General features: G+C 33.1%; 1 protein-coding gene across 8 annotated transcripts in view; it reads left to right on the top strand.

Annotated features, from left to right (window-relative positions):
* The window catches only part of Dys (Dystrophin), a 1264777-nt gene that overhangs the window by 347022 nt on the left and 897568 nt on the right, over positions 1-20187 (top strand). For all 8 annotated transcript variants that reach the window (XM_089640243.1, XM_089640244.1, XM_089640239.1 and 5 more), the window contains one exon: positions 15266-15402. In XM_089640243.1, the coding sequence (XP_089496369.1) occupies positions 15266-15402 (137 nt within the window). The remainder of the gene's footprint in view (positions 1-15265; positions 15403-20187) is intronic.

Raw genomic sequence — 20187 nt, 5'->3', positions numbered from 1 at the left:
CGCGTGGCACCGCAGGAGAATGGTAGGATTCATATGCCACGCCTGAACACACTGATCCAAGGTTACTATCTAACCCTCAAGATACCCTAACTTAATGATAAAAAGTACTGTTAATTTATTTAAAATCTGATCAAATTATTCGTTTTCCTCTTTAAAGCGGGACTGCGGCCTATAGCGAATGAATTGACAGGGTTCCTAAGAGAGTATCAGTTAAAAAACGAATGTTTTATAAGGACGGCGGAACACGTAATTATTCATCTACTGATATGTTTGTCATGATATTTATTAGGAAAAGAACACGTGTTCTCGATATATTCTGAGTGACTAAAATTTTATCAGGAAACTGGCATGCTATCAACGGGATTATTTTTCTCCGTGTAGCAAATACCTCCAAAGATGACATCGGACCTAAGAGAAATTATTTTATGCTTTCTGTTATTATTCAATCTTTCGTATCTTTATCAAAATTTGTTATGTAATAATAAAATAATTCTTATATAACAATAATTATTTCCTGTATTTAATGATGCTGCATAAACAGCGCGAAGCTAAACGATCATCCGTCGTTAAAATATGAGATTATCATTCTTGTGATAACCATACAAATCTATTATTTTTGTAAATGCGCGCTCCTTCACAACGCTTCCAGGGCGTTTTCTTTGCGGAGAATAATAAAATTAAGTCAAGACTGCTCGGAGCATCTTTATACTTGGCGGGGAGGTTGCTTCGAAATCACCTTTAACTTTTGCCGTACCAACCTCAAAGATAATTTATTAAACTAATATTATTAAAAATACTTATTTAGTTTCTGTGTCTGTAACCCTGGTTCAATGAATGCTTTGAGCTTTTCAAAATTGGCGTGACTGATTATGAGAATTCAGATGAGCGATAAATTAGGTACCTTCCTTTAATCTTAAATTTTTTTATATTTATTTTTGTAGAATAATTCTATTTTTGAAATGTATGTTTCTTTTGTTATTTTTTTTACAGATTTCAGGGAAATATTTGATAAATACTTTCAGATTCACAAATCCTTCAATTATGACATCACGTGATATCACACTATTCTGCACTAGTTACAAAATATCAATGTTTCTGTTAACTTATTACTAGGTTTAGTCTTTTTTTATTGTTTTTGTGATTACTGCGCGGAAATTCCACCGGAGCCAATAGGACTACGTTGAGGTATGTTGTGAGTCAGTTGTTATGAGATTGATGGAAAAACAAATTGAAAGAATGTATTATTTTATTAAAATGTGGAGTAATGCGCCGAGTTAAAAATAGTTACGTTGAAATTAAAATCCCAGCCAGAAAATTTCGTGAAGCCAGAGCTCAATATTCTAGACTTTTAATAGACTTTTTGTGAATCCCTCAGATTGAAATTGCCCTTGCCGTATTGTGAATCCCTCAGATACACTCGAATTATAAATTTGCTTGAAATGGCCCTTGCCGTAGTGTGAGTCCACCAGATACTGTATTTTGTGACAAAATAACCAGGAATTTTCTAACCTCCCTTTTTACTAATAATAATATGTGGATGATTTGTAAAGCACTGTTTTTGTGAATATCGTGTTTTAAAATAAGGCTCTATCCCACTACTAACTATAGACAATCTATTATAACAACTTATTACTTAGGGCATCTACCAGCTCATCGTGACTCTGTGACATCGAGCGTGACTGCGAATTATTTATATTATGCTACAGGTAGATAATAATATTATACAGGACTATACTTATCTGGCGGGTAACTTTACTGTTTATTTGGGGATTTCATATACAGTTCTGCACGCAGAGGTCATACTTTTGGAAACACTGAATGTTATTGGAGATGTTTTTTTTTAAATCGTAGTATTTATTTAATTATTAATGCTCTTTAATTATTGTTTGTTTTGAGCAAAAGAAACGCAAATTCTCCATTTGACGTTACAGTGCAGGGATCTTCGAAAATGATTAATTGCCCGATAAGAAACAGAGTAAAGTAAAAGCAATGTATGTGTTATATTAATCTAACAGGATAAAGTGTAATTAGTTTATGTAGGCAATACAAGATATCAAGTATATTAAATTTAAGGATATGAAAGTCTAAAAGCTTATTTCTTTCCCATCCATACTCGCTTTAGTCCCACAACCCCAATAATTGAGGATGCCATAGTCCAACTGGCTCTGGGTGGTTCGCATATACAATATTATAACAAGATCAGTTCTTGCCCCCTGTAAGTTCCCATTGTGGCGCATTAAACCTGCGAATGCAACTCTTACGGCTTCTGTTGTAATGTCGTATATCCTTGACCGGTCCCTTATCGTTATGATCACGTGTTATCCCGCCGTATCCCGGCACATCCCGCCGTTTCCCGCGTGCCCCTTGTATCCCGGCTAATGGCCGTCTCTGGGTGGGTTATTCACATCCGGGAACACAATACGGGGATCCCGGTTTGGTTTTACATCATTGTTCGGATACGATGCCCTCGCAAAGCATTCCAGGGATGGAATCAGATTTTAATAATCACCACCAGGTGGATTTGAATTTTTTTTATTTATAATGTACCTACACAAGACATGGGGAGTTACATAACATGAATAACAAAGAATAAATACCAACCGCCCAATAACGGTGTACAAAAATATGTAAGATAAACATAATAAATAGGTATGTAAAACAATTGTTTGGTTACAACGAAAACAAGAGATGCGAGAAATTTAATAAAGTGAAGTGAAGTGAAGGGCTATCGCTAATTCTCTTATAAATTTTGCCACTATAGTAGATGTTATTATTATTATTACTAGAATTACGCACAAGAGGTTGGGAGAAGGTGTTTGTTCTTTGGAAAGGAAAATGAAAATGTCGAGGTTGGTTAGTAGACGATTATTGTTATTGATTTTGATTACAGCAAAAATGGAAGATTCTGCACGGTCATTTATAATTAAAAAAAAAACAATTTTTCAAAAATCAATTTTCTTGGGCCGGAAAGTTATATTTTTTATTTGACTGTACTTTACTGTAATTTGATGGTACCTTTCTCCTCAAGGACTGGAGTCATCCACGCTAACAACTGCGCCAAATACCAATTAGGTACGACCTACTTTTACTTCGGGTATTAACCGCAAAAATGTAATCCAATTTTAGAGAAATGCGTGTATTCAATAATAATTGTAAAGGTGTGTAGGTAGGTACTTAAGAAATAATTTTAGTATTTTCAGTCCAGCCCTGTGTCTAAACTTTCGCCACTCTATAGGGACATGTGCCTTTCTCCAACCTTTGTTATCCCGGTATTGTGAAAAACACCCGGGAAATTGTATCCCAAATTTAATCATATTGAACCGTCTACCGCACTCCTGGACAATCTGCCATACCTGTTGTAGAAATCTGAACATTTTTATTACCATGAATCTTTTTCTTATTGCTTCAACATAACATATATGTTCAAATCATAACCCATCTGAATTCAGACAGAATCTGAGGAATCCAATGCAGAAATCATTTTCTATTGTTAAGAATTGCTATAGAAATTGACGCCCAATTACGAATATCTTTTGCTCTGTTATAATAAAACTGCTGAAGGAAGACCCATGAAAAATCACGAAATATTTTAATTGTAGGATTTGTGAATCTTGTGTATGATATAATTGTATTTTTTGTTTCCTGATTGCTCCAATTGATCTAGTGTTCCAAAATGATCGAGATTTGATATAATAAATGTAATAATATCTAAAGTAATGGATGATAAAATGTAACGCGCAGTGTTTTTAATAGTGTCCTCTCTAGTCGTATCTTCTCGAAGCTTAATCTTTCTAACAAAAGTATATTTATTTTAATTGATCTGCCAGGTGAATCTGTCAATAATTTAAACTAAACAAATACCTACATATCTCACACGGAATTTAGAATTTTTTTTTAACTAAAAATAAAATAATTATTTATAGGTACCTACTTTCTCGCTCGTTTAAAGAGTCAGTTCCAATTTTGAAAAAAACCCTTGAATTCAATGAAAATTTTAGTACATTACAAGAAACATTACAAGTACATTAAACAAGAAATGGGTACTTTCTCTATTGGCTTTGATTAGTGGATTTTATGAACCTCCAACGCCGTTTAAGTCAGCTCAAAAAATCCACCGTTAAAACGTGGTTATTTTGTCGTTTTTCCACCTGTCAGTACAAAAATAGAACACGGCCCAGTCGAGTGCTTATTGTGCATATAGAAATGAAAAATTGTCCCTCATAATGCGGACATTCCCATTCGTTACTTAGAATGTATTAAACCCTCGTAATTTTAATGGCCACAGCCAGGTTATCCAAAGTCCTGTGAATGATGTGGCGAGCCTTTTAAATAAGGGTTGTTTTTGGGCAAGAGCCAAATTTCACCCTTTAGCAGAAATTATTGGCAGGTTATATCGTCCATTACGGTCCATTGAGCCAAACGCATTCAGAGGGCGGCTCTCATAACGACACCCACACTCTTTGCGTGTACCAATGCTTCTAACTCTAACCCGAGCTTTGTGGAAAATTAAATCCATTTAATAATAATTTGGAGTGAGTCTCTAGTTGCTCATCTAAACGCATGTGTTTAGATTTATTTAGAAAGTCACCTGATTCCAATATGAATGTGAATTTGAAGACCATGGTTTTAACATTTAAAACTGTGAACAATGAATAGAGATATCACTGTTTCTGCCACTGAGAGCTCCATTGTAATATATCTTTGTGTTACATGCGGTAATGGTCGAGTGGTTTAAAGCATCGGGTTCATCTGACCTCGCAGGTTCAATCATCTGCAAGCTAAGTCCATCATTGCGCAAGCTACATATTCCGGTGGCAATAAGGGTAGTGGGAGGACTTATTATATAATGAGAAACGAGTAGAGTTTTAAAATAGACCTATTATTATTTTTTAAGGAGATCGGTCCGGTTTCTCATCATTTGCCTAAAATTCGAGAGCTGGAGGAGCGTTTTAAAATTCGCACACTAGGTGCCCACAGTTTATATTGTTTCGTATTAGCCAATAAGTTTTAGAATTAGTTAGTTTTAATTAGTTTTTTTTTTTTTTTTTTTTTTTTTAGTTTTTTCATTACATACTGTTTGCAAATAAAAAAATGTAAGTCTTAATATAAGTCTTGATAATAACCGCCTTGAAAGGGCTGATGTTACAAAATATCTTGGCCTTTTCATTGATTCACAACTCACATGGAATCACCAATTTAAACATGTTCTATCCAAAATTACTCCTATAACTGGTGTTTTATATAGACTTCGCGGGTTACTTCCTCCCTCTCTATTAAAATAGATTTACCATGCTATGATTCACTCACATCTAATATATCTCGCCGGAATCTGGGGATTTGCTACAAAAAAAAATGATTTCAGAAGTCCAAGTCGTCCAAAATAGAGCCCTGCGAAATATTTTCAGTTTACCTTGGGACACACATGTCAAAGACATCTACAGAAACACCCAAATACTTCCTTTTAATACCATTCCCACTTTTGAAATAACGAAAACTATATTACAAGTAATTCAACACTCGGCACATTCCAACACTACACTCTATTACAATTACGACGTACACCAACACAACACAAGAAATCACAACAAACTACATATACCAAAAATCAAATCAACAAAATATGGACTAAGATCCCTAGAATACATAGCTCACACAAAATATAATCAACTACCCAACGAGATCAAATGTGCAAGTCAATGTAAAAAGACCCAAACTAACATGCTCAAACTTCATCTTATTAATGACTATCTGAAATAATAATGTTGTGTATGTCCCATCATATGTCCATTTAATACATACAGCTATATGTTTCATGTAATGCGTATCATTCCCGCAATGAGTTTATTAACTCCCGGGAGTACAATGCTTTATATAATATACTATATTCTGTATTGTATACTTTTAATAAAAAAATAAAAAAAAAGACAATGCAATGAATGCATTTTAATGCTATTTGACAATGCTTGTATTTATGTAAATACGCATCACAATATATCATGTTTCTTTTTTTCCCTTTTCTTTGTTTTTTTTCTGATAATCATATCACCAGAAAGATCTGACTCGTCAGTTATCATAAGTGCCTTAACACATTCAGTTGTTAACCATCTGATTATTTCTGATTTACCACATCATAACCAGAACAATCTCCATGAGGTAGGCAAACATTACGTTATACGCATCATGGCTTGGCATATTTCAGCATCGCTCGTCATACACTACCAATGTGAATTTATGGCGAGTGATATTCTAAATTAGACCGCGCCACGAAAATATAGCGCGCTTATTGCGTGGTCTTTAGGTGTATGTTATAAAGAATGTTACTATAAAATAGATATATTAAATTAGATGATTTAATTACAAACGTAACGACAAGAAGCAGAAATGCGAAGTTTAATGAGCCAAATACTGGAAACCAATTGACTCGTTTTAACTCTACAATTTGGAGTTGAAACGGGTCTGTAAAATTGTTTGTTACTTTTCGGTAACTCAAGATGGTGGCCGTATTCGATAGTAGGTACACTTTTATCCCGCCAGAGTTCGCACGATCTTGGTTTAGGAGCCACTGTTATGTTACCTACCGGTCTGAAGAAAGTTTGACCAATTGTATAATTACTTCCTTTTTTTAAAAATGTGAAGCTGTACAAGAGTCCCAACTGCTCCCAACCGTCTGGAGCCAGTTATGGTCTCTTCAATTGGGGTATTTTGTGAGGCTGAATATAGCGGGGACGGAAAGGAGATGGGAAAGAGGAAGATGGGAAAGTACCTGGCTATTCAGATCTTGTCACCAAACACGGCCAAAGCCATTTCAAGCAACGTTTCAATTCTGAATGGTCATCTTACACCAGGGCGTATCTACTACTCTGGCGCGTGCCGCAAATATACAATATACTAAGGACGGGTTGTTTCGGAGAATTTGAACAATTCATCAAATTTCAACGTTCATTTTCGGGTTCTGTGAAAAACTTATTCAAGTTCTGTTTTTATATCATTGTAGGCTATTTGCTTGACAAAACTGAAATAAAAACAGAACTTGAAATTTTTTTTCACAGAACTTGAAAATGAACGTTGAAATTTGATGAATTGTTCAGATTCTACAAAACAACCCGTCCTTAGAGTATCTTCCACTATAGTACTTGAAATACACAAAAAATGTTACTTTAAATATTTATGGTTTATAATTAAGTAAGTAGGTATTTAAGTACCTACTTACAGATAATAAGAATTAAAAAAATATTATTTTATTTTTGAATTAGAGAAAATTAGATACATTATTTTTTGAACGCGTTGTTTACTGTTCAAAGAACTAGTATTTTCCTGGATTAAGCTGTAAACTTAATGTAAACAAGGTTTTACTCTACGCTTGGTACGAAATGCTTCAAAATAATAATTTAAAAACTATTTTAATGTTAAGTCCAGATATATTCTTAAAGTGGATCAGTAATAATGGTATAACTTCTCTTTATCTTCGTCATTCCCCCCCTTACCGCACGCTTACCTTGACTGCTTGAGGAAGAAATCTGATCTTAAGGTTTTCCTTTATTTGGACCCATCTGGCAAACGGGAACCATTCAAGGAATAAATGAAAAGTGATTCCTAGAAAAGTGATTCTTAGAAAGCACTTTCCCCGAAATTAATATTTTTATAATGATCTCAGATCACAAATCTTCGTCCCCAAACTTTCAACGACAATTAACTTTAGTAATATTCTTTCAAGCATTTAAATGTATTATTTATTATAAATGCTAAATTATTTTGTACAACTAGTGATGTACATAATCGATGTATTTTCGTAATCCATTTATTTAAATTTTTTATTTTTATTTTTAATCTTTATTATATGCACCCGCTAAACTGCCAAAGCACACAATGTAAAAAATAGATATAGAAAAATAACATTATTATCTTGAGTCTTCCTCGCGGAAGAGTGGGTAAAATATTCAAATTATTGTTTCCCCTTGGTGAAAAGGACGGTTAAAAGTTGTCTGTCCTTGAACAGCACCACCAAAAGTAACACAAAATTGCCTCCCCCGACTCGACAGCATTCCCTTCCAAATATTTTAAACAATTTTTCTCAGGTTTATTAAAAAACCTGAACTTCTATGTAAACAATTCATTTTAAGAATTGAATCACTTCTTACCGGATGAATGTTCGAAAATATTTTTAATACCGACTACAGACAGGAATTTCTATTTTGTTTAAAAATCGTTAACGGTTAATAGTGATGTCATCTCCTTCTTCCTACGTCTTGGTTTTTCCTCCACCCTCCTCAAAATTGACGGAAACTCCTGTGAGGAGCTAATTTAAAATACTCATTTCGTTTGCGAGTCTATCTACGATTGTAACTCTGGTTCATTGGTCTTGGATTTGTTTTGAATTTAAACGTCATTTTAAAAATTAAGAACTGATTATGTCAAATATTCAATCTTGAGTCATAAGCAATAGGTGATTACAATCACTATGTATTTTGAATTCCAAATTCATGAAGCATTTGATTATAATATTGACTAATGGTAATTTAAAAATAAGTGAGAAATGGTGACATTTATAAATATTTTTAATCACAATATTACGCTTTATTTCCGGGTACTAAAATCAAGATTAAAACGACAAAAACAATTAGTAAAAATTAATCGTTTAATTTTGTTTTATGCAATTTTGTTCACAAGTTTGGTGTTATATATTGATCGATACTCGCGTTGCAATTTTTACATTCAATTTTTTTTTAAATATAATCTGTTTAGTCTAGACGACTGTATAGTTACACGTACGATGTAGAATTAGACATTAATGAATTAGACATACAGACAAAGCATTGATACAACTTCAGCCGTTATGATTTTCATTCTTCAAAACATGTTTTTTGATAAAGGGTAATTTAAAAAAGATTTGTATTTAAAATGACTAAAACATGTTGGTCTTCCAACTCTTCGTCTGGTCGAAAATCCATTCCAAAAAACGTAAAAGTTACTCAACGTGTTAAATCTTTGCGGCTAAACGTGCCAATATCTCGGTGTAAATGTCCGAGCGTGATATCGCGTTATAAAAGTCTCGGCACCGAACATTCAACCCCCTTGTGAAAGCGACTGAAACTAGATGCCCACAAAAACCTACCAGAACTGACACATTAATTAAAATCTTGTTTAAAAGCATGTTGTTTTCGCTACAATTCGCTACGATCCGCAGTAGTAAATTATTCATTCTTTGCTTCATTTTTTCAATTTTTATCTCAAACTTTAACTGGATGCTCGGCTAATAAATCACATCGTTTCCATTCGATTTGCCGTGGTTTTGCACATTCAGTAGTTTGTGTATTGTTTCGCGGGAGGAGGGGGAACCCAAACCTTCCCTTTACCTAACTAACTTTTGGCTTGTTCACAGTGGTCCGATCCATTATTGCTAAATTAATATTTCATATCAAGTCTAGACTTATCAAAGGCAATAGCGGTTCTTGGCAATTCTCATTGGGGATTCAATCTGAGTTTAAAGAAGAAAATTAAACACGATTGAAATAGTAGTAAAGGGTAGAAAAAAAAACCTGAATATTTTTATGAGCAACAATTCATTTTTGTATGTCCCATGATAATTTCCACAAATTAATATAAATGAACATAAAAACTCCGTCGTTAAGTACAAGCTTTGGACAAATACACCACAAATGCGAGTCAATAAAAGAATTCAACAATCTTACACTCTTTACAAAAAATGAGGGAAACATAATTAATATATGGATTTCGAAACAAAAAATGCAATATTACAAAAAAAAACATATTCAGCCTTACCAATAATAAAATTACAAATATAATATATTAACATGTTTTTATTACCGCCTTTATTATTTTATTTCTTAATATTTCATTTTAGTTCGTTTAATTTTACTCAATTTCAATACAGTCCTTTTTTATTTACATACTCATCTATCAAAATCAAAAGCGAGTAATTCGTAAGTAAATGTTTAAAACATGATTGAACGACTAAAATGTATATTTGAGTAAATACGTTGTGAAGTAATAATGCGAAAAGCTCGTCGTTATCCCCTCAAAGAACTTAGTACAAACCGCAGCCGTTTAATTTATTCCGTTACTCTTGTTAAGTACGAAAGCCTTCTATCATGGAACTTCTGACTCGCTCACGTGGCTACGTCAACGGTCCTGTTTGATGAAACGACTAAGTTTCAGGACGGTGAGCTAATGGGAATCCTTAAGCTAATGACTCGTGGACAATGTAATTATTTTTATTTCGTTTGGGTTCGAATAAAAAAAATATACGTGAAATACCGTGTAATATATACACTGTTACTTAGTGGTTAGTTAACTCCGCTTACTTATGACTGGTTGTTTCACAGAAGTTCAAATGTAACGATATCATCAAATGTAACAATGTAATAAAATGGCCATTCAGCGCATTTTGTTTTCGTTTGATATCTGAAAGAACCGTTAAATGGCGATTCTTTGTCCGTTTTAGATATTGGAGAAGTTGTGATCAACAGAAGAGGACAACTACCGTGTTGTTAAGCTTGTCCGCTTATTACAATTTAATGGAAACATAAAACGCGCGTTGAATCGGCGTTTAACATTTACACAACTTGTTTGGTGACGGAATTCTTACTCAATAATATAAAGTCATGAAAGTAAACATAAAATATTGTAAATAAATAATACAAAAAACGCAAGAAAAACTCAAGGTATTCCAATAACAGAAAAATAAGATAAAAAACTATTACAGATATGGACTCTTCAAATTTCAAAGTTAATTTTCAAGTTCTGTGAAAGATTTTTTCAAGTTCTGTTATTATTTCAGTTCTGTCGAGCAACTAGCCTATAATTATATAATAACAGAACTTCAATTCTTTCCCGGAACCCAAAAATGAACGTTGAAATTTGATGAATTGTTCAAATTCTCTGAAACAATCCGTGAGGGTTAGGTGATTTTTAAAATTAAGCTGAAATTCATGAATATTTTAAATTATTTTTAGATTAAAAGAATTTAATCAGAATTTTAATATTTGAAGGAAGTTTGTTAAAATAACTTATTTCTAGATATATGTAGGTAATTTGAATGTGCTTGGTATTTAGTTTTGGGATATTGATGTTATTCTGATATATTAAAGTGTAATTTATTTAACTTGTTTATTTTAAATATTGTAATATAAAAATAATTGTCTGAAGAAAACTTTACTTCACTTATTTATATTTATTCGATTTTTTTATATTTTTTTTCTCAAGGCCGAACAAGATATTTTAAAATAATCGCTACTTGATTTACATCTAAATTATTCTACTGTTTCTATAATACCCTTTTACGTAAAAATACTATTAAATTTTTTAAAAGATTGACTCTTCGCTTTTCCACAAAAAATCTAGAAAACATTTTGCCCCGTACAATAAAGCTTCACTCAATTTAGCTGTGGTAATATAAGAAAAATATATGAACAGTGTAAATGCGCTTCCAATAAGGGCGCCATCTCGAGTCTGAAATTGCGGTGGGATTAATATTTCACAGATTGATTAATGCTTTGTTTGAGGAAAGTCTTCCATTAAATCACTTTCTGCAACCCTTCCATTTTTCCTGCACCATCCTTTCCCTACTCTGCTTATAATTCCGCGCGGCTCCACCCTTGGGATCTGAACCCGCGATCTTAAATCCCGTTTACTATTAAACTTTCAACTTAACCATTGATATTAATGGTGTTACTATGGGTACTGAAACCTTTTTCGTTGTCTACTGAATAATTGACAGGTAGTTATGAAGAAAATCTTGACATTTTTAAAACTCTTATACGAATACGAGTAAAAAATATCGTAATTTCGGTTCTGATTTGAGATTTTAACTGTCGAAATTATTATAGTGATTTATTTTTGGGTCATTATGCCCTGTTAGGTTACCTCTTTTAGCCAAAATTTAGACATCCCAGGGCAGATGTATATTAAATTACATTGTAGATCTGCAATGATGATGGACACTGCAATGCTGTCCGAAACTTGGCTAAAGAAGATAGCGCAATACGGCGTAGTACCCGAAAAATTAATCACTTTTTATCTTAATTTTTCTCGTAAATTTTTTTTTGGATACGATTTTATAATAATATGCTAGCTGAGCATAGCACATAAGCACCCTGCGTTGCCCTGGCTTTACTTTGTTTTAAGGGGCTGGAAAAGTGGATGGGGTGAGGGGGGGGGTTAGTTCTCATGGTTTGAAGATCAATACATCTACAGATTTGTATAAAAAAAAACAACTGACACTCCTTTCAATTTTAATTTAGTTTGTATTAATATATTTCATCAATATACATTTGAAACGATGCTAGAAATTGATTTGGCCGTGTTTGGTGATATGGTGATGTTTCAGATCTGAATAGCCAGTAGACTTTCCCACCTTCCTCTCCCCTATCTCCTATTATCCCATTACCTTCAGCCTCAAAACATATCTCAATTGGAGATGTCATAGTCTAACTAACTCCAGCCGATTGGGAGCAGTTGGAATCTTTGTAAACAGATAGACAAGTTAGTTAAGTTCTTCGCTCTATACACAATGGTAACGGGCTAACAATCAAGTGAGCTAAATAAAAACTCTAAATAGGTTTTAAGGTATCTATTTAAAAATATACCACACACAATTCTAAACATCACACAATTCTATAATTATTGAGACTGAACTTGAAATGAATTTAGCAGTGTTTACTGACCAGGTATTTCCCAAATCCCTCTTTCCTCAGCCTCACATTATTCCCTCAATTCGGACTTCCATAATCTCATTGGCTCTAGTCCTGTGAGAGCAATGACCCTTCTCTGTTGCGTTTTTTCCATAGTTCTAAGGTAAATATTTGATAAAAATAATTGCCTTTTGATTTTACTTTAAAAGTTTCAAGACAGAAAACGGTGTCATTTCATTTGATTTTTATATTAAAACAACTGAGTACAGGGACTTCAAAAATGCCCGAATCCACTCTGGAAAATGCGCTACCGCACTATAATATTTTACGATTCAAGGGCTGCGTTTCATGGCTTTCTCTCTCCAAGGACACGTCGTAAATACCTTATCCCCCTTTGCCATTGCCTCGGGTAATATCATTATATCATTGTTTATTAAAGGAAGGTAGTGCTGAAACATTAATAACGCTTTTGAATCATTAGTAAAACTATCTTCATGTGGCAGGAATGTAGCCATTAATTTATTTTTAAAATTCAAATTATATATTATTTAAAAACGATTCAAGTACAAACCCTAGTTTATTTCGCCTTTTCTCTTTCTTTCCTATTTATTACCTCTTTTCGTCTTGTGTTGATGAATACATGTGTAATTTTATGTTCTTTTCCAGGATGAAAAAGTGAGGACTATATTATAATCTAGAAATTGCAAAAACCTTCTAGTTAAAAGGAAAATAGTAGTAAGAAAACTGGCATCATTTGGTTAGTAAAAGTATAGCCGACAACAGCTAATCTTGCAAGCAATAAACATTAAGTGCAGTGACATTCCAATACTTACTACTTTGATGCTCGGAAAACTCAAGGGACGGGTTGTTTCGTAGAATTTGAACAATTCGTCAGATTTCAACGTGAATTTTCAAGCTCTGTAAAGTTTGTTTCACATAACTGAAATGAAAACAAAACTTGAATAGAACATTCACAGAACTTGAAATTTAGCTTTGAAATTTTCTGAATTGTCCAAATTCTGTGAAACAACCTAATCCTAAGTAATAAAGCTGTGTTGTGTCGTATGTCATGTCAAATATACAATTTTTCATCCAGGTACTTAAAAAAATAAAAAAGTCATATTTGTTAGAAAGTTTTATAATTTAACCTACCTACCCCATTTTCATTACACTTTGTTCTTTATCGTACTAATTGTTTATTTATCTTTTTTACGTTATAATTTTTAATTGAAGATTTTAGCCTATCATTCTAGTATTAATTAGAAAATGCTTTGTTATTATTTAAATTTTTTGTACAATGTATCCGTACAGCGAAAGTTAATCTGGACGAGTGTAATTTTAATCTTTATATAGCTACTAAAATATTTTTAAACTTGCTGAGAATTTGAAAGCCAGACTTCTCACGTATCGTCCGTACTTTGTTTTTCACAATGAAAATGAAATTTCAAGCGCATTCGGCGAGTAAATCTCTGAAGATAGTTAACCAGAATAAATTAAACTAGGATTTGCGTTACGGCTTTTCCCTTCATTTTCACCGTCTTTTTACGACCAACAGTCGTTAGGGCGAATTGGTAGAAAATTTGAAATTGAATTTCTAAGCAAAATGAAGAAAAACGACCTTGACTTTGCGTTTGTTCTTAAATATTATTTTTTCTTGAAATTTTTTTTATTATTGATGGGCTTTTATTACTGCATAATACAGGAGGAATACTTTACTGCATACAACAGGAGTTTTTATTGTTTAAATAACAAAAAAAAACTTAAACAGCAACATTATACATGGTACACATAATTTGCATTAAGATGTACATAATGTAAGAAAATAAGAACAAATTAGAAAAACCAGTTTTAAAAGTGCAGATGGCATAAAAATAAGAGTACAGGTGCATAATAAGTAATTTACTAGTAATCTCCCAAAAGCAATTAATTCGATAAATTTTGCCTTAAAAGATTTGAAGTACCATCTTTTGTTCCTACGTATTTAGCGGAATTTCTTTAAAAAATGTTCTAACGAAACTAATACTGAACAGTTTTGTAGAATGTAATAATGTTTATTCTGATAATTTTTTATCAAGCTCGAAAAATAGAATTGTTAATATATTAATCCAAAAAATAAACTAAGCTTATTGGATTTAGTTAATCAATAAATGAACTCGGTGTCTACTGTCTATGTAATATGAAAAATGAAACTCTGCAGAATGATTGTCAGTGATAATTCATTTACAGCATTGGTGGCACGTAAGCACACAAAACGCAAAATCTGAAAATTATTCTAAAAAAAAGTAGTTTTTAACACGTTCTGATTTTTAAAAAATGTATTTAACTCACAATTAATTTCCGAAATCTCCTCTAAAATCATGAAAAATTGAATTTTTAACAAATATTTAAAATTTTATAAGACAAATAAATAAAATGGCTCACATCTGTACTATGCCTTTTGATTTACATTTTTTTATTCAGTTTAGTTGAGTATTTCATATTCAAAATTACGTCTTGCTTAAAGAAGGCCGCGTAGCCCTTCCTCTCAATTCCATTAATATTATTTTATTAAACATTTCTCGAATTGCAACCTTATTCTTATTTATATTTTTTCATAATGTTTTCTTCCTCAACAGATCGTGAGTCCCTCTCCAGCGTGACCCATGGGCGCGCGTCTCGGCGGGCGGGTGCGTCACCGGCCCTATCGGCGGCAGCTCTGAGCCCGCAGAGGGCCCTCGACCTCACCGCTGCCTTCGACACTTCGGTGCATCAGGTAAATCCTTTAACATCTTTTAATTCTACTATTACCCCATAGTTCACTTTGTAAGGTTAGGTTGGAAGACAGTTAACTGACTGTTAACTGACTTGACGGCCGGCATAGTCCAGTGGTAACGCATTGGACTGCCATTCCGAAGGTCGCGGGTTCGAACCCGGCGTGCGCAAATAAATTTTATTTGATTGATTTGTGTTATTTCACAATTAATTAATTAAAATAATATATAGTATATTTGCGGCACGTTCCAGAGTGGAAGATACTACCAGTATCGCCCTGGTGTAAGACCACCATTCAGAATTGAAACGTTGCTCCAAATGGCTTTAGCCGTGTTTAGTGACTAGATCTGAATAGCCAGGTACTTCCCCACCTTCCTCTTTCCCTTTCCCACTTACCTTCAGCCTCACAACATCCCCCAATTGGGGATGCCATAGTCTCACTGGCTCCAGACGGGAGCAGTTGGGACTCTTGTGAGGTATTCACTATAAAAAAAAATATTAAAAAAAACTGTTGCTCAATTAAAGTTAGCAAAGTTCGGTTAGCGGCCGGCTGTCTAAAACATCGATATATCCAAGTTCCACACCATTTCACAAGTAACATTTTCTGCTTTAATGATAGGGAAAATTCAAATTATTCGTAACCTAAGAGAGTTTGTCTTTAAAAAAATACCAATTGGCCAACCATGACTCATTTTCAGATTTTAATATGAAAACTCAAAATTACATTTAACTTTTGGCTTTCATAACCATTGAAGCCAATCATAATTTCACCTACAAGATTTTCTACTACAATTTCAAGCTGTATCGATCATATTATGAAAATAAAAATTTGAACCACAGCGAGCTGTCTTCACTACTTATATAACAGATCATGGTGCAATATTGCGGAGATTGTGAGCTTTAGATTAAAAAAAATAGCCAATGATAAAGAAAAAATAAAAACCTACACAGATAACAATCAATGTCAAATTAAAGGAGGAACCATGAAAGTCATGACAAAATATTTATTCTGCTGCTAAAAAAATATTATGAAATACAAATAAAAATAAAAATAATAAAATGTTAAAAAATGATTATAGAAAGTTTTTAGTTGTAGTTAGGTTAAAATATATCGTTTTTTTTTTCCCTACCCCTTTCTTAAATTAATTGCATAATTTATAGCACTTTTCTCATTTATATTTCATCTTTGTTTTTTAAATTATTAGCAAAATATGTTATTTCACATGATCACCCTACATAGTCACTACTTTATTGAAAACAGGTTCCTTCAGTTTAGTTGGTAACCTATAATTCAAACAACAATACTGTTTTTTCAATATACATATTGCATTGTGTTATTTTTATTATTTTTTAAAATTATTATCCTTGACACAGGCTAGTACAGGTTAGCAATTGAAATGTAAACAGTAATGCCGCATGTAAAGAAATAATACATAAATAAATACAGGTTTTGAAAAACAGTTGTTGTTTTAATACATAAATAAATGAAACTTAATTAATAGTTATTTTTCTCTCAAGTGGTGCTACGGATATTAACCGAGTTGAATTGTGGTAATTTGATAGATTCTCATATTTATTTAATTTTAATTTATTTATTTATTTAACGCCCAGAGGGCTTTTACATGGTTGGTAGTATAATTTTAATTTGACAGATACTTTGAAACATAAAAAAATAAGAATAAAATTACATTTGATAAAAGCTATGCAACAAGTCATAGAAACACAAGAAACAAAAACAGAAAATTACAGCTATTTGTAGGTTTACATGATGTGTTTAGGAGTATTGTTGAAATAAATGTTTTAAATGATCCACAAAACTTGCCAAGTTAGTATTGAATATGTCAACATCACCCAAGTAATGATTTCCCATGGATTTCAAACATTTCTTAACAAACGGATTGCAATCTTTAGAGGTCAAACGTTAGGTTGGAATGCTGTCCTTTTTCTGCCGGAATTGAAATTAAAAGAAGTTATTTTTAAAATGGAAGATGCTCCGAGGAACTAGAATATTTGATCCCTTCGGCAACAGTGCAATCCCGCAACCATTTATACACAGTTGATATTTATCGCATGGGAATGACACTTTTTGACTTCAATGGCTCGGTTGAGGAATGATTTGCCCGCCTCTTCGTTTCCTCCACCATGCTACATGGGTCTCTCCTTCCTTTCCTCAAATAGACCCTCCACACATCATTCCCAAAGATTACTCTGATCCTAAGAGAAATTATTTTCCTCTGGTGTGATGTTAATGCAATAAAAAATGTTACAAATCTCAAATTTTGATCCAGTTGTTCCACAAAATTTGAACAATTCATCAAAACATCTAAGAGACGAAGCTTATAATTTAACTGCGGGTATTCCTTGCACATCCATGTCTAAATAACAAACGCAATTGTACAAGTCATAGTTCAGACTTATATATGAAATAAATGTTATTTATTTGTTTAACATTCACTTTGCGCTGAGCGCCGTGATGAAAGAATTCCATAGAACATTCAGAAACCGAGAAGACCAACTTCTGCTTTGGTTTTCGAAAATTCAAAAAAATGGATTGGTTGGCTCCTGTTGTGAAAAACGTGCGTATTTTACAACATCAAAGCTGAAAGTTAAAAGTGTTTTTGTAACTTGATTCGAATGGATTTTCTGCGGTGTATGTATTCTCTGGACCAAAGCTTGCGATTCTAATCATCTGTATGTATGGTGTTGTGACTTAAAACCAGGCTTATTTGTTTCCTGACATTATTTGAAGTAAAAAACGTTCACGAAATTTTGTTCTCCGTTGATCTTTTTAGATTTGTTTTTTCAAAAACAAACTAAAATTCTTTCACACGTCGTGACTTGTTACTCAGCTGTGTAACCGCCCAACATTTCACCCTGACCGTAACTATCGCATATTCATTGGAAAAAAATCATAAATTTCACCGAAGGTCAAAATTTCATCCACATTCTTAATCTAAATAATATAAGGAATCACTGCTTCAAATTAAGTCAGATACGTCCTTTAACACCCTATATGTAAAGAATGTTTACAAATAATCTACAATTATATTCCGAGATTGATGAAATGTTGCACACTTGACTTTCAAAGCAAGAGTTAAAAGATGATCGTCTGTATGAGATTTTGAAAAACCACCCTTAAAGCGGAATTTTGATACTTTCCACAAATGAAGTTGAAAATTTTCTTGAAATTTTCCACATTTGACATTCAAAGTAAGAGGAAAATTATTGTCTTACTTGATTTTAAAAAAAAAAACCTTCGAGATTTTAATAATAATAATTGGATAATTTGTAGAGCGCCGTTTTTGTGAAAAATCACCTCAAGGGCGCTGTACAATTTATTTCCTAGGATCTACATTTGTTATTTAGAAAAGATACCAAAACATACTTACCTGGCAAGTCACTTCCGACAAACACAGTTATATTAAAAAGTTTATGCTTATAAAAGATAAAACTGCACGCAGAGGACACTATATCAAAAAACACTGGTCATCGCATGACCTTAAGTCTGTTAAATAATAATACGCTGTTAAATAATAACTTTCGCTGTTAAATAATAATAAAAACACATTACACATAAAAACAGCAACTACTTACACATTTAAAGTGTTGTTGAAGTCAGAAATGTAAATGTTTGAATTGAAATTGTTACATTAATTAAGATTTTTTTAGTATTTTAAATTTTATTTTATTTAGTAGTCAACGTAATTTTTGGCATCCCAAATGTATTTGAGGTAGTAGGTTCTTTACAAACATACTATTTTCAAATTATTATCAGGTGCTCGCTAAAATACACATTTTTAAGTCCATAATTTCTAGGCATTCCGCTCTTCTGTGCGTATCTCCCGCGCTGAATTAGGAATGGTGAGAGGAGGCGGGTTAGGGGTTGAGGGGGTTGATGTTTTATGTATGACACGGCACGTGACGGCCGCGTGGAGCACGCTTGTGTACAAGACAAGAATGTTATTAGGACATTCCTGCACCGTACCTGCCCCCGCTCCATACTGTAATGTCACCCCCCCTCGCACCTCACCACGCACCCCTAGTGGGGGAGGGGTGCGTATAGGGCAGTGGTTTTGTGGTGAAAGTTTATCAAAAAATGCGTTGATAAACCTTGCATAAAATATGAAAAATTGGCAACTTTTAGCATCTTAGATTCTTTATACCATTTTCACAGCAGCATAAATAATTACATTTCATTCACATTTTATTATTATTAGTAAAATATTTCGTTGTAAATGCTTTCAGTTATGCAAGGATGTAAGACTACCAATCGACATCGTATTTTTTTTGCTTGAAATGTTTCAGTCATTTTTGGTGATAAGATCTGAATAACCAGGTACTTCTCAACCGTTTTCTTCCCCATCCCTCTACATTCCCTTCAGCCTCACGAAATCACAAAATTGGGGATGCTTTATTCCGTTGGCTCCGGCCAGCTAGACTGCAGTTTTCACTTGAAAATTTTTTTTTTAGAAATATGGCTAGTAAACGACGGAATCCGTGGTCAGGTAGTAAAGTAGAGTAAGAGTAAGTAGTTATTTAAAATGGGACAGACATATTGAGTCGGTTAAAGGAAAGCTAAACAAGTTGATTTACTTTTTCAAAAACGTGATAAATATACTAAACATATTTGATATAAAGAATATATACCTCGCAATAGCACAATCCATAATGGAATACGGCATTTTTGCCTGGGGCCAGTAAAAATACATAGGCACACTGTATAAAGCTCAGAAAACCTTAATAAAAGTAATAATTAAAGTACCAATACTAACACCCACATCAACCA

This window comes from Hesperophylax consimilis, chromosome 15 (assembly GCF_061612785.1).
Source record: "Hesperophylax consimilis isolate HC1 chromosome 15, BYU_Hcon_1.0, whole genome shotgun sequence".
Classification (NCBI taxonomy): Eukaryota; Metazoa; Arthropoda; class Insecta; order Trichoptera; family Limnephilidae; genus Hesperophylax; species Hesperophylax consimilis.
This window is presented reverse-complemented; position numbering and strand designations above follow the sequence as displayed.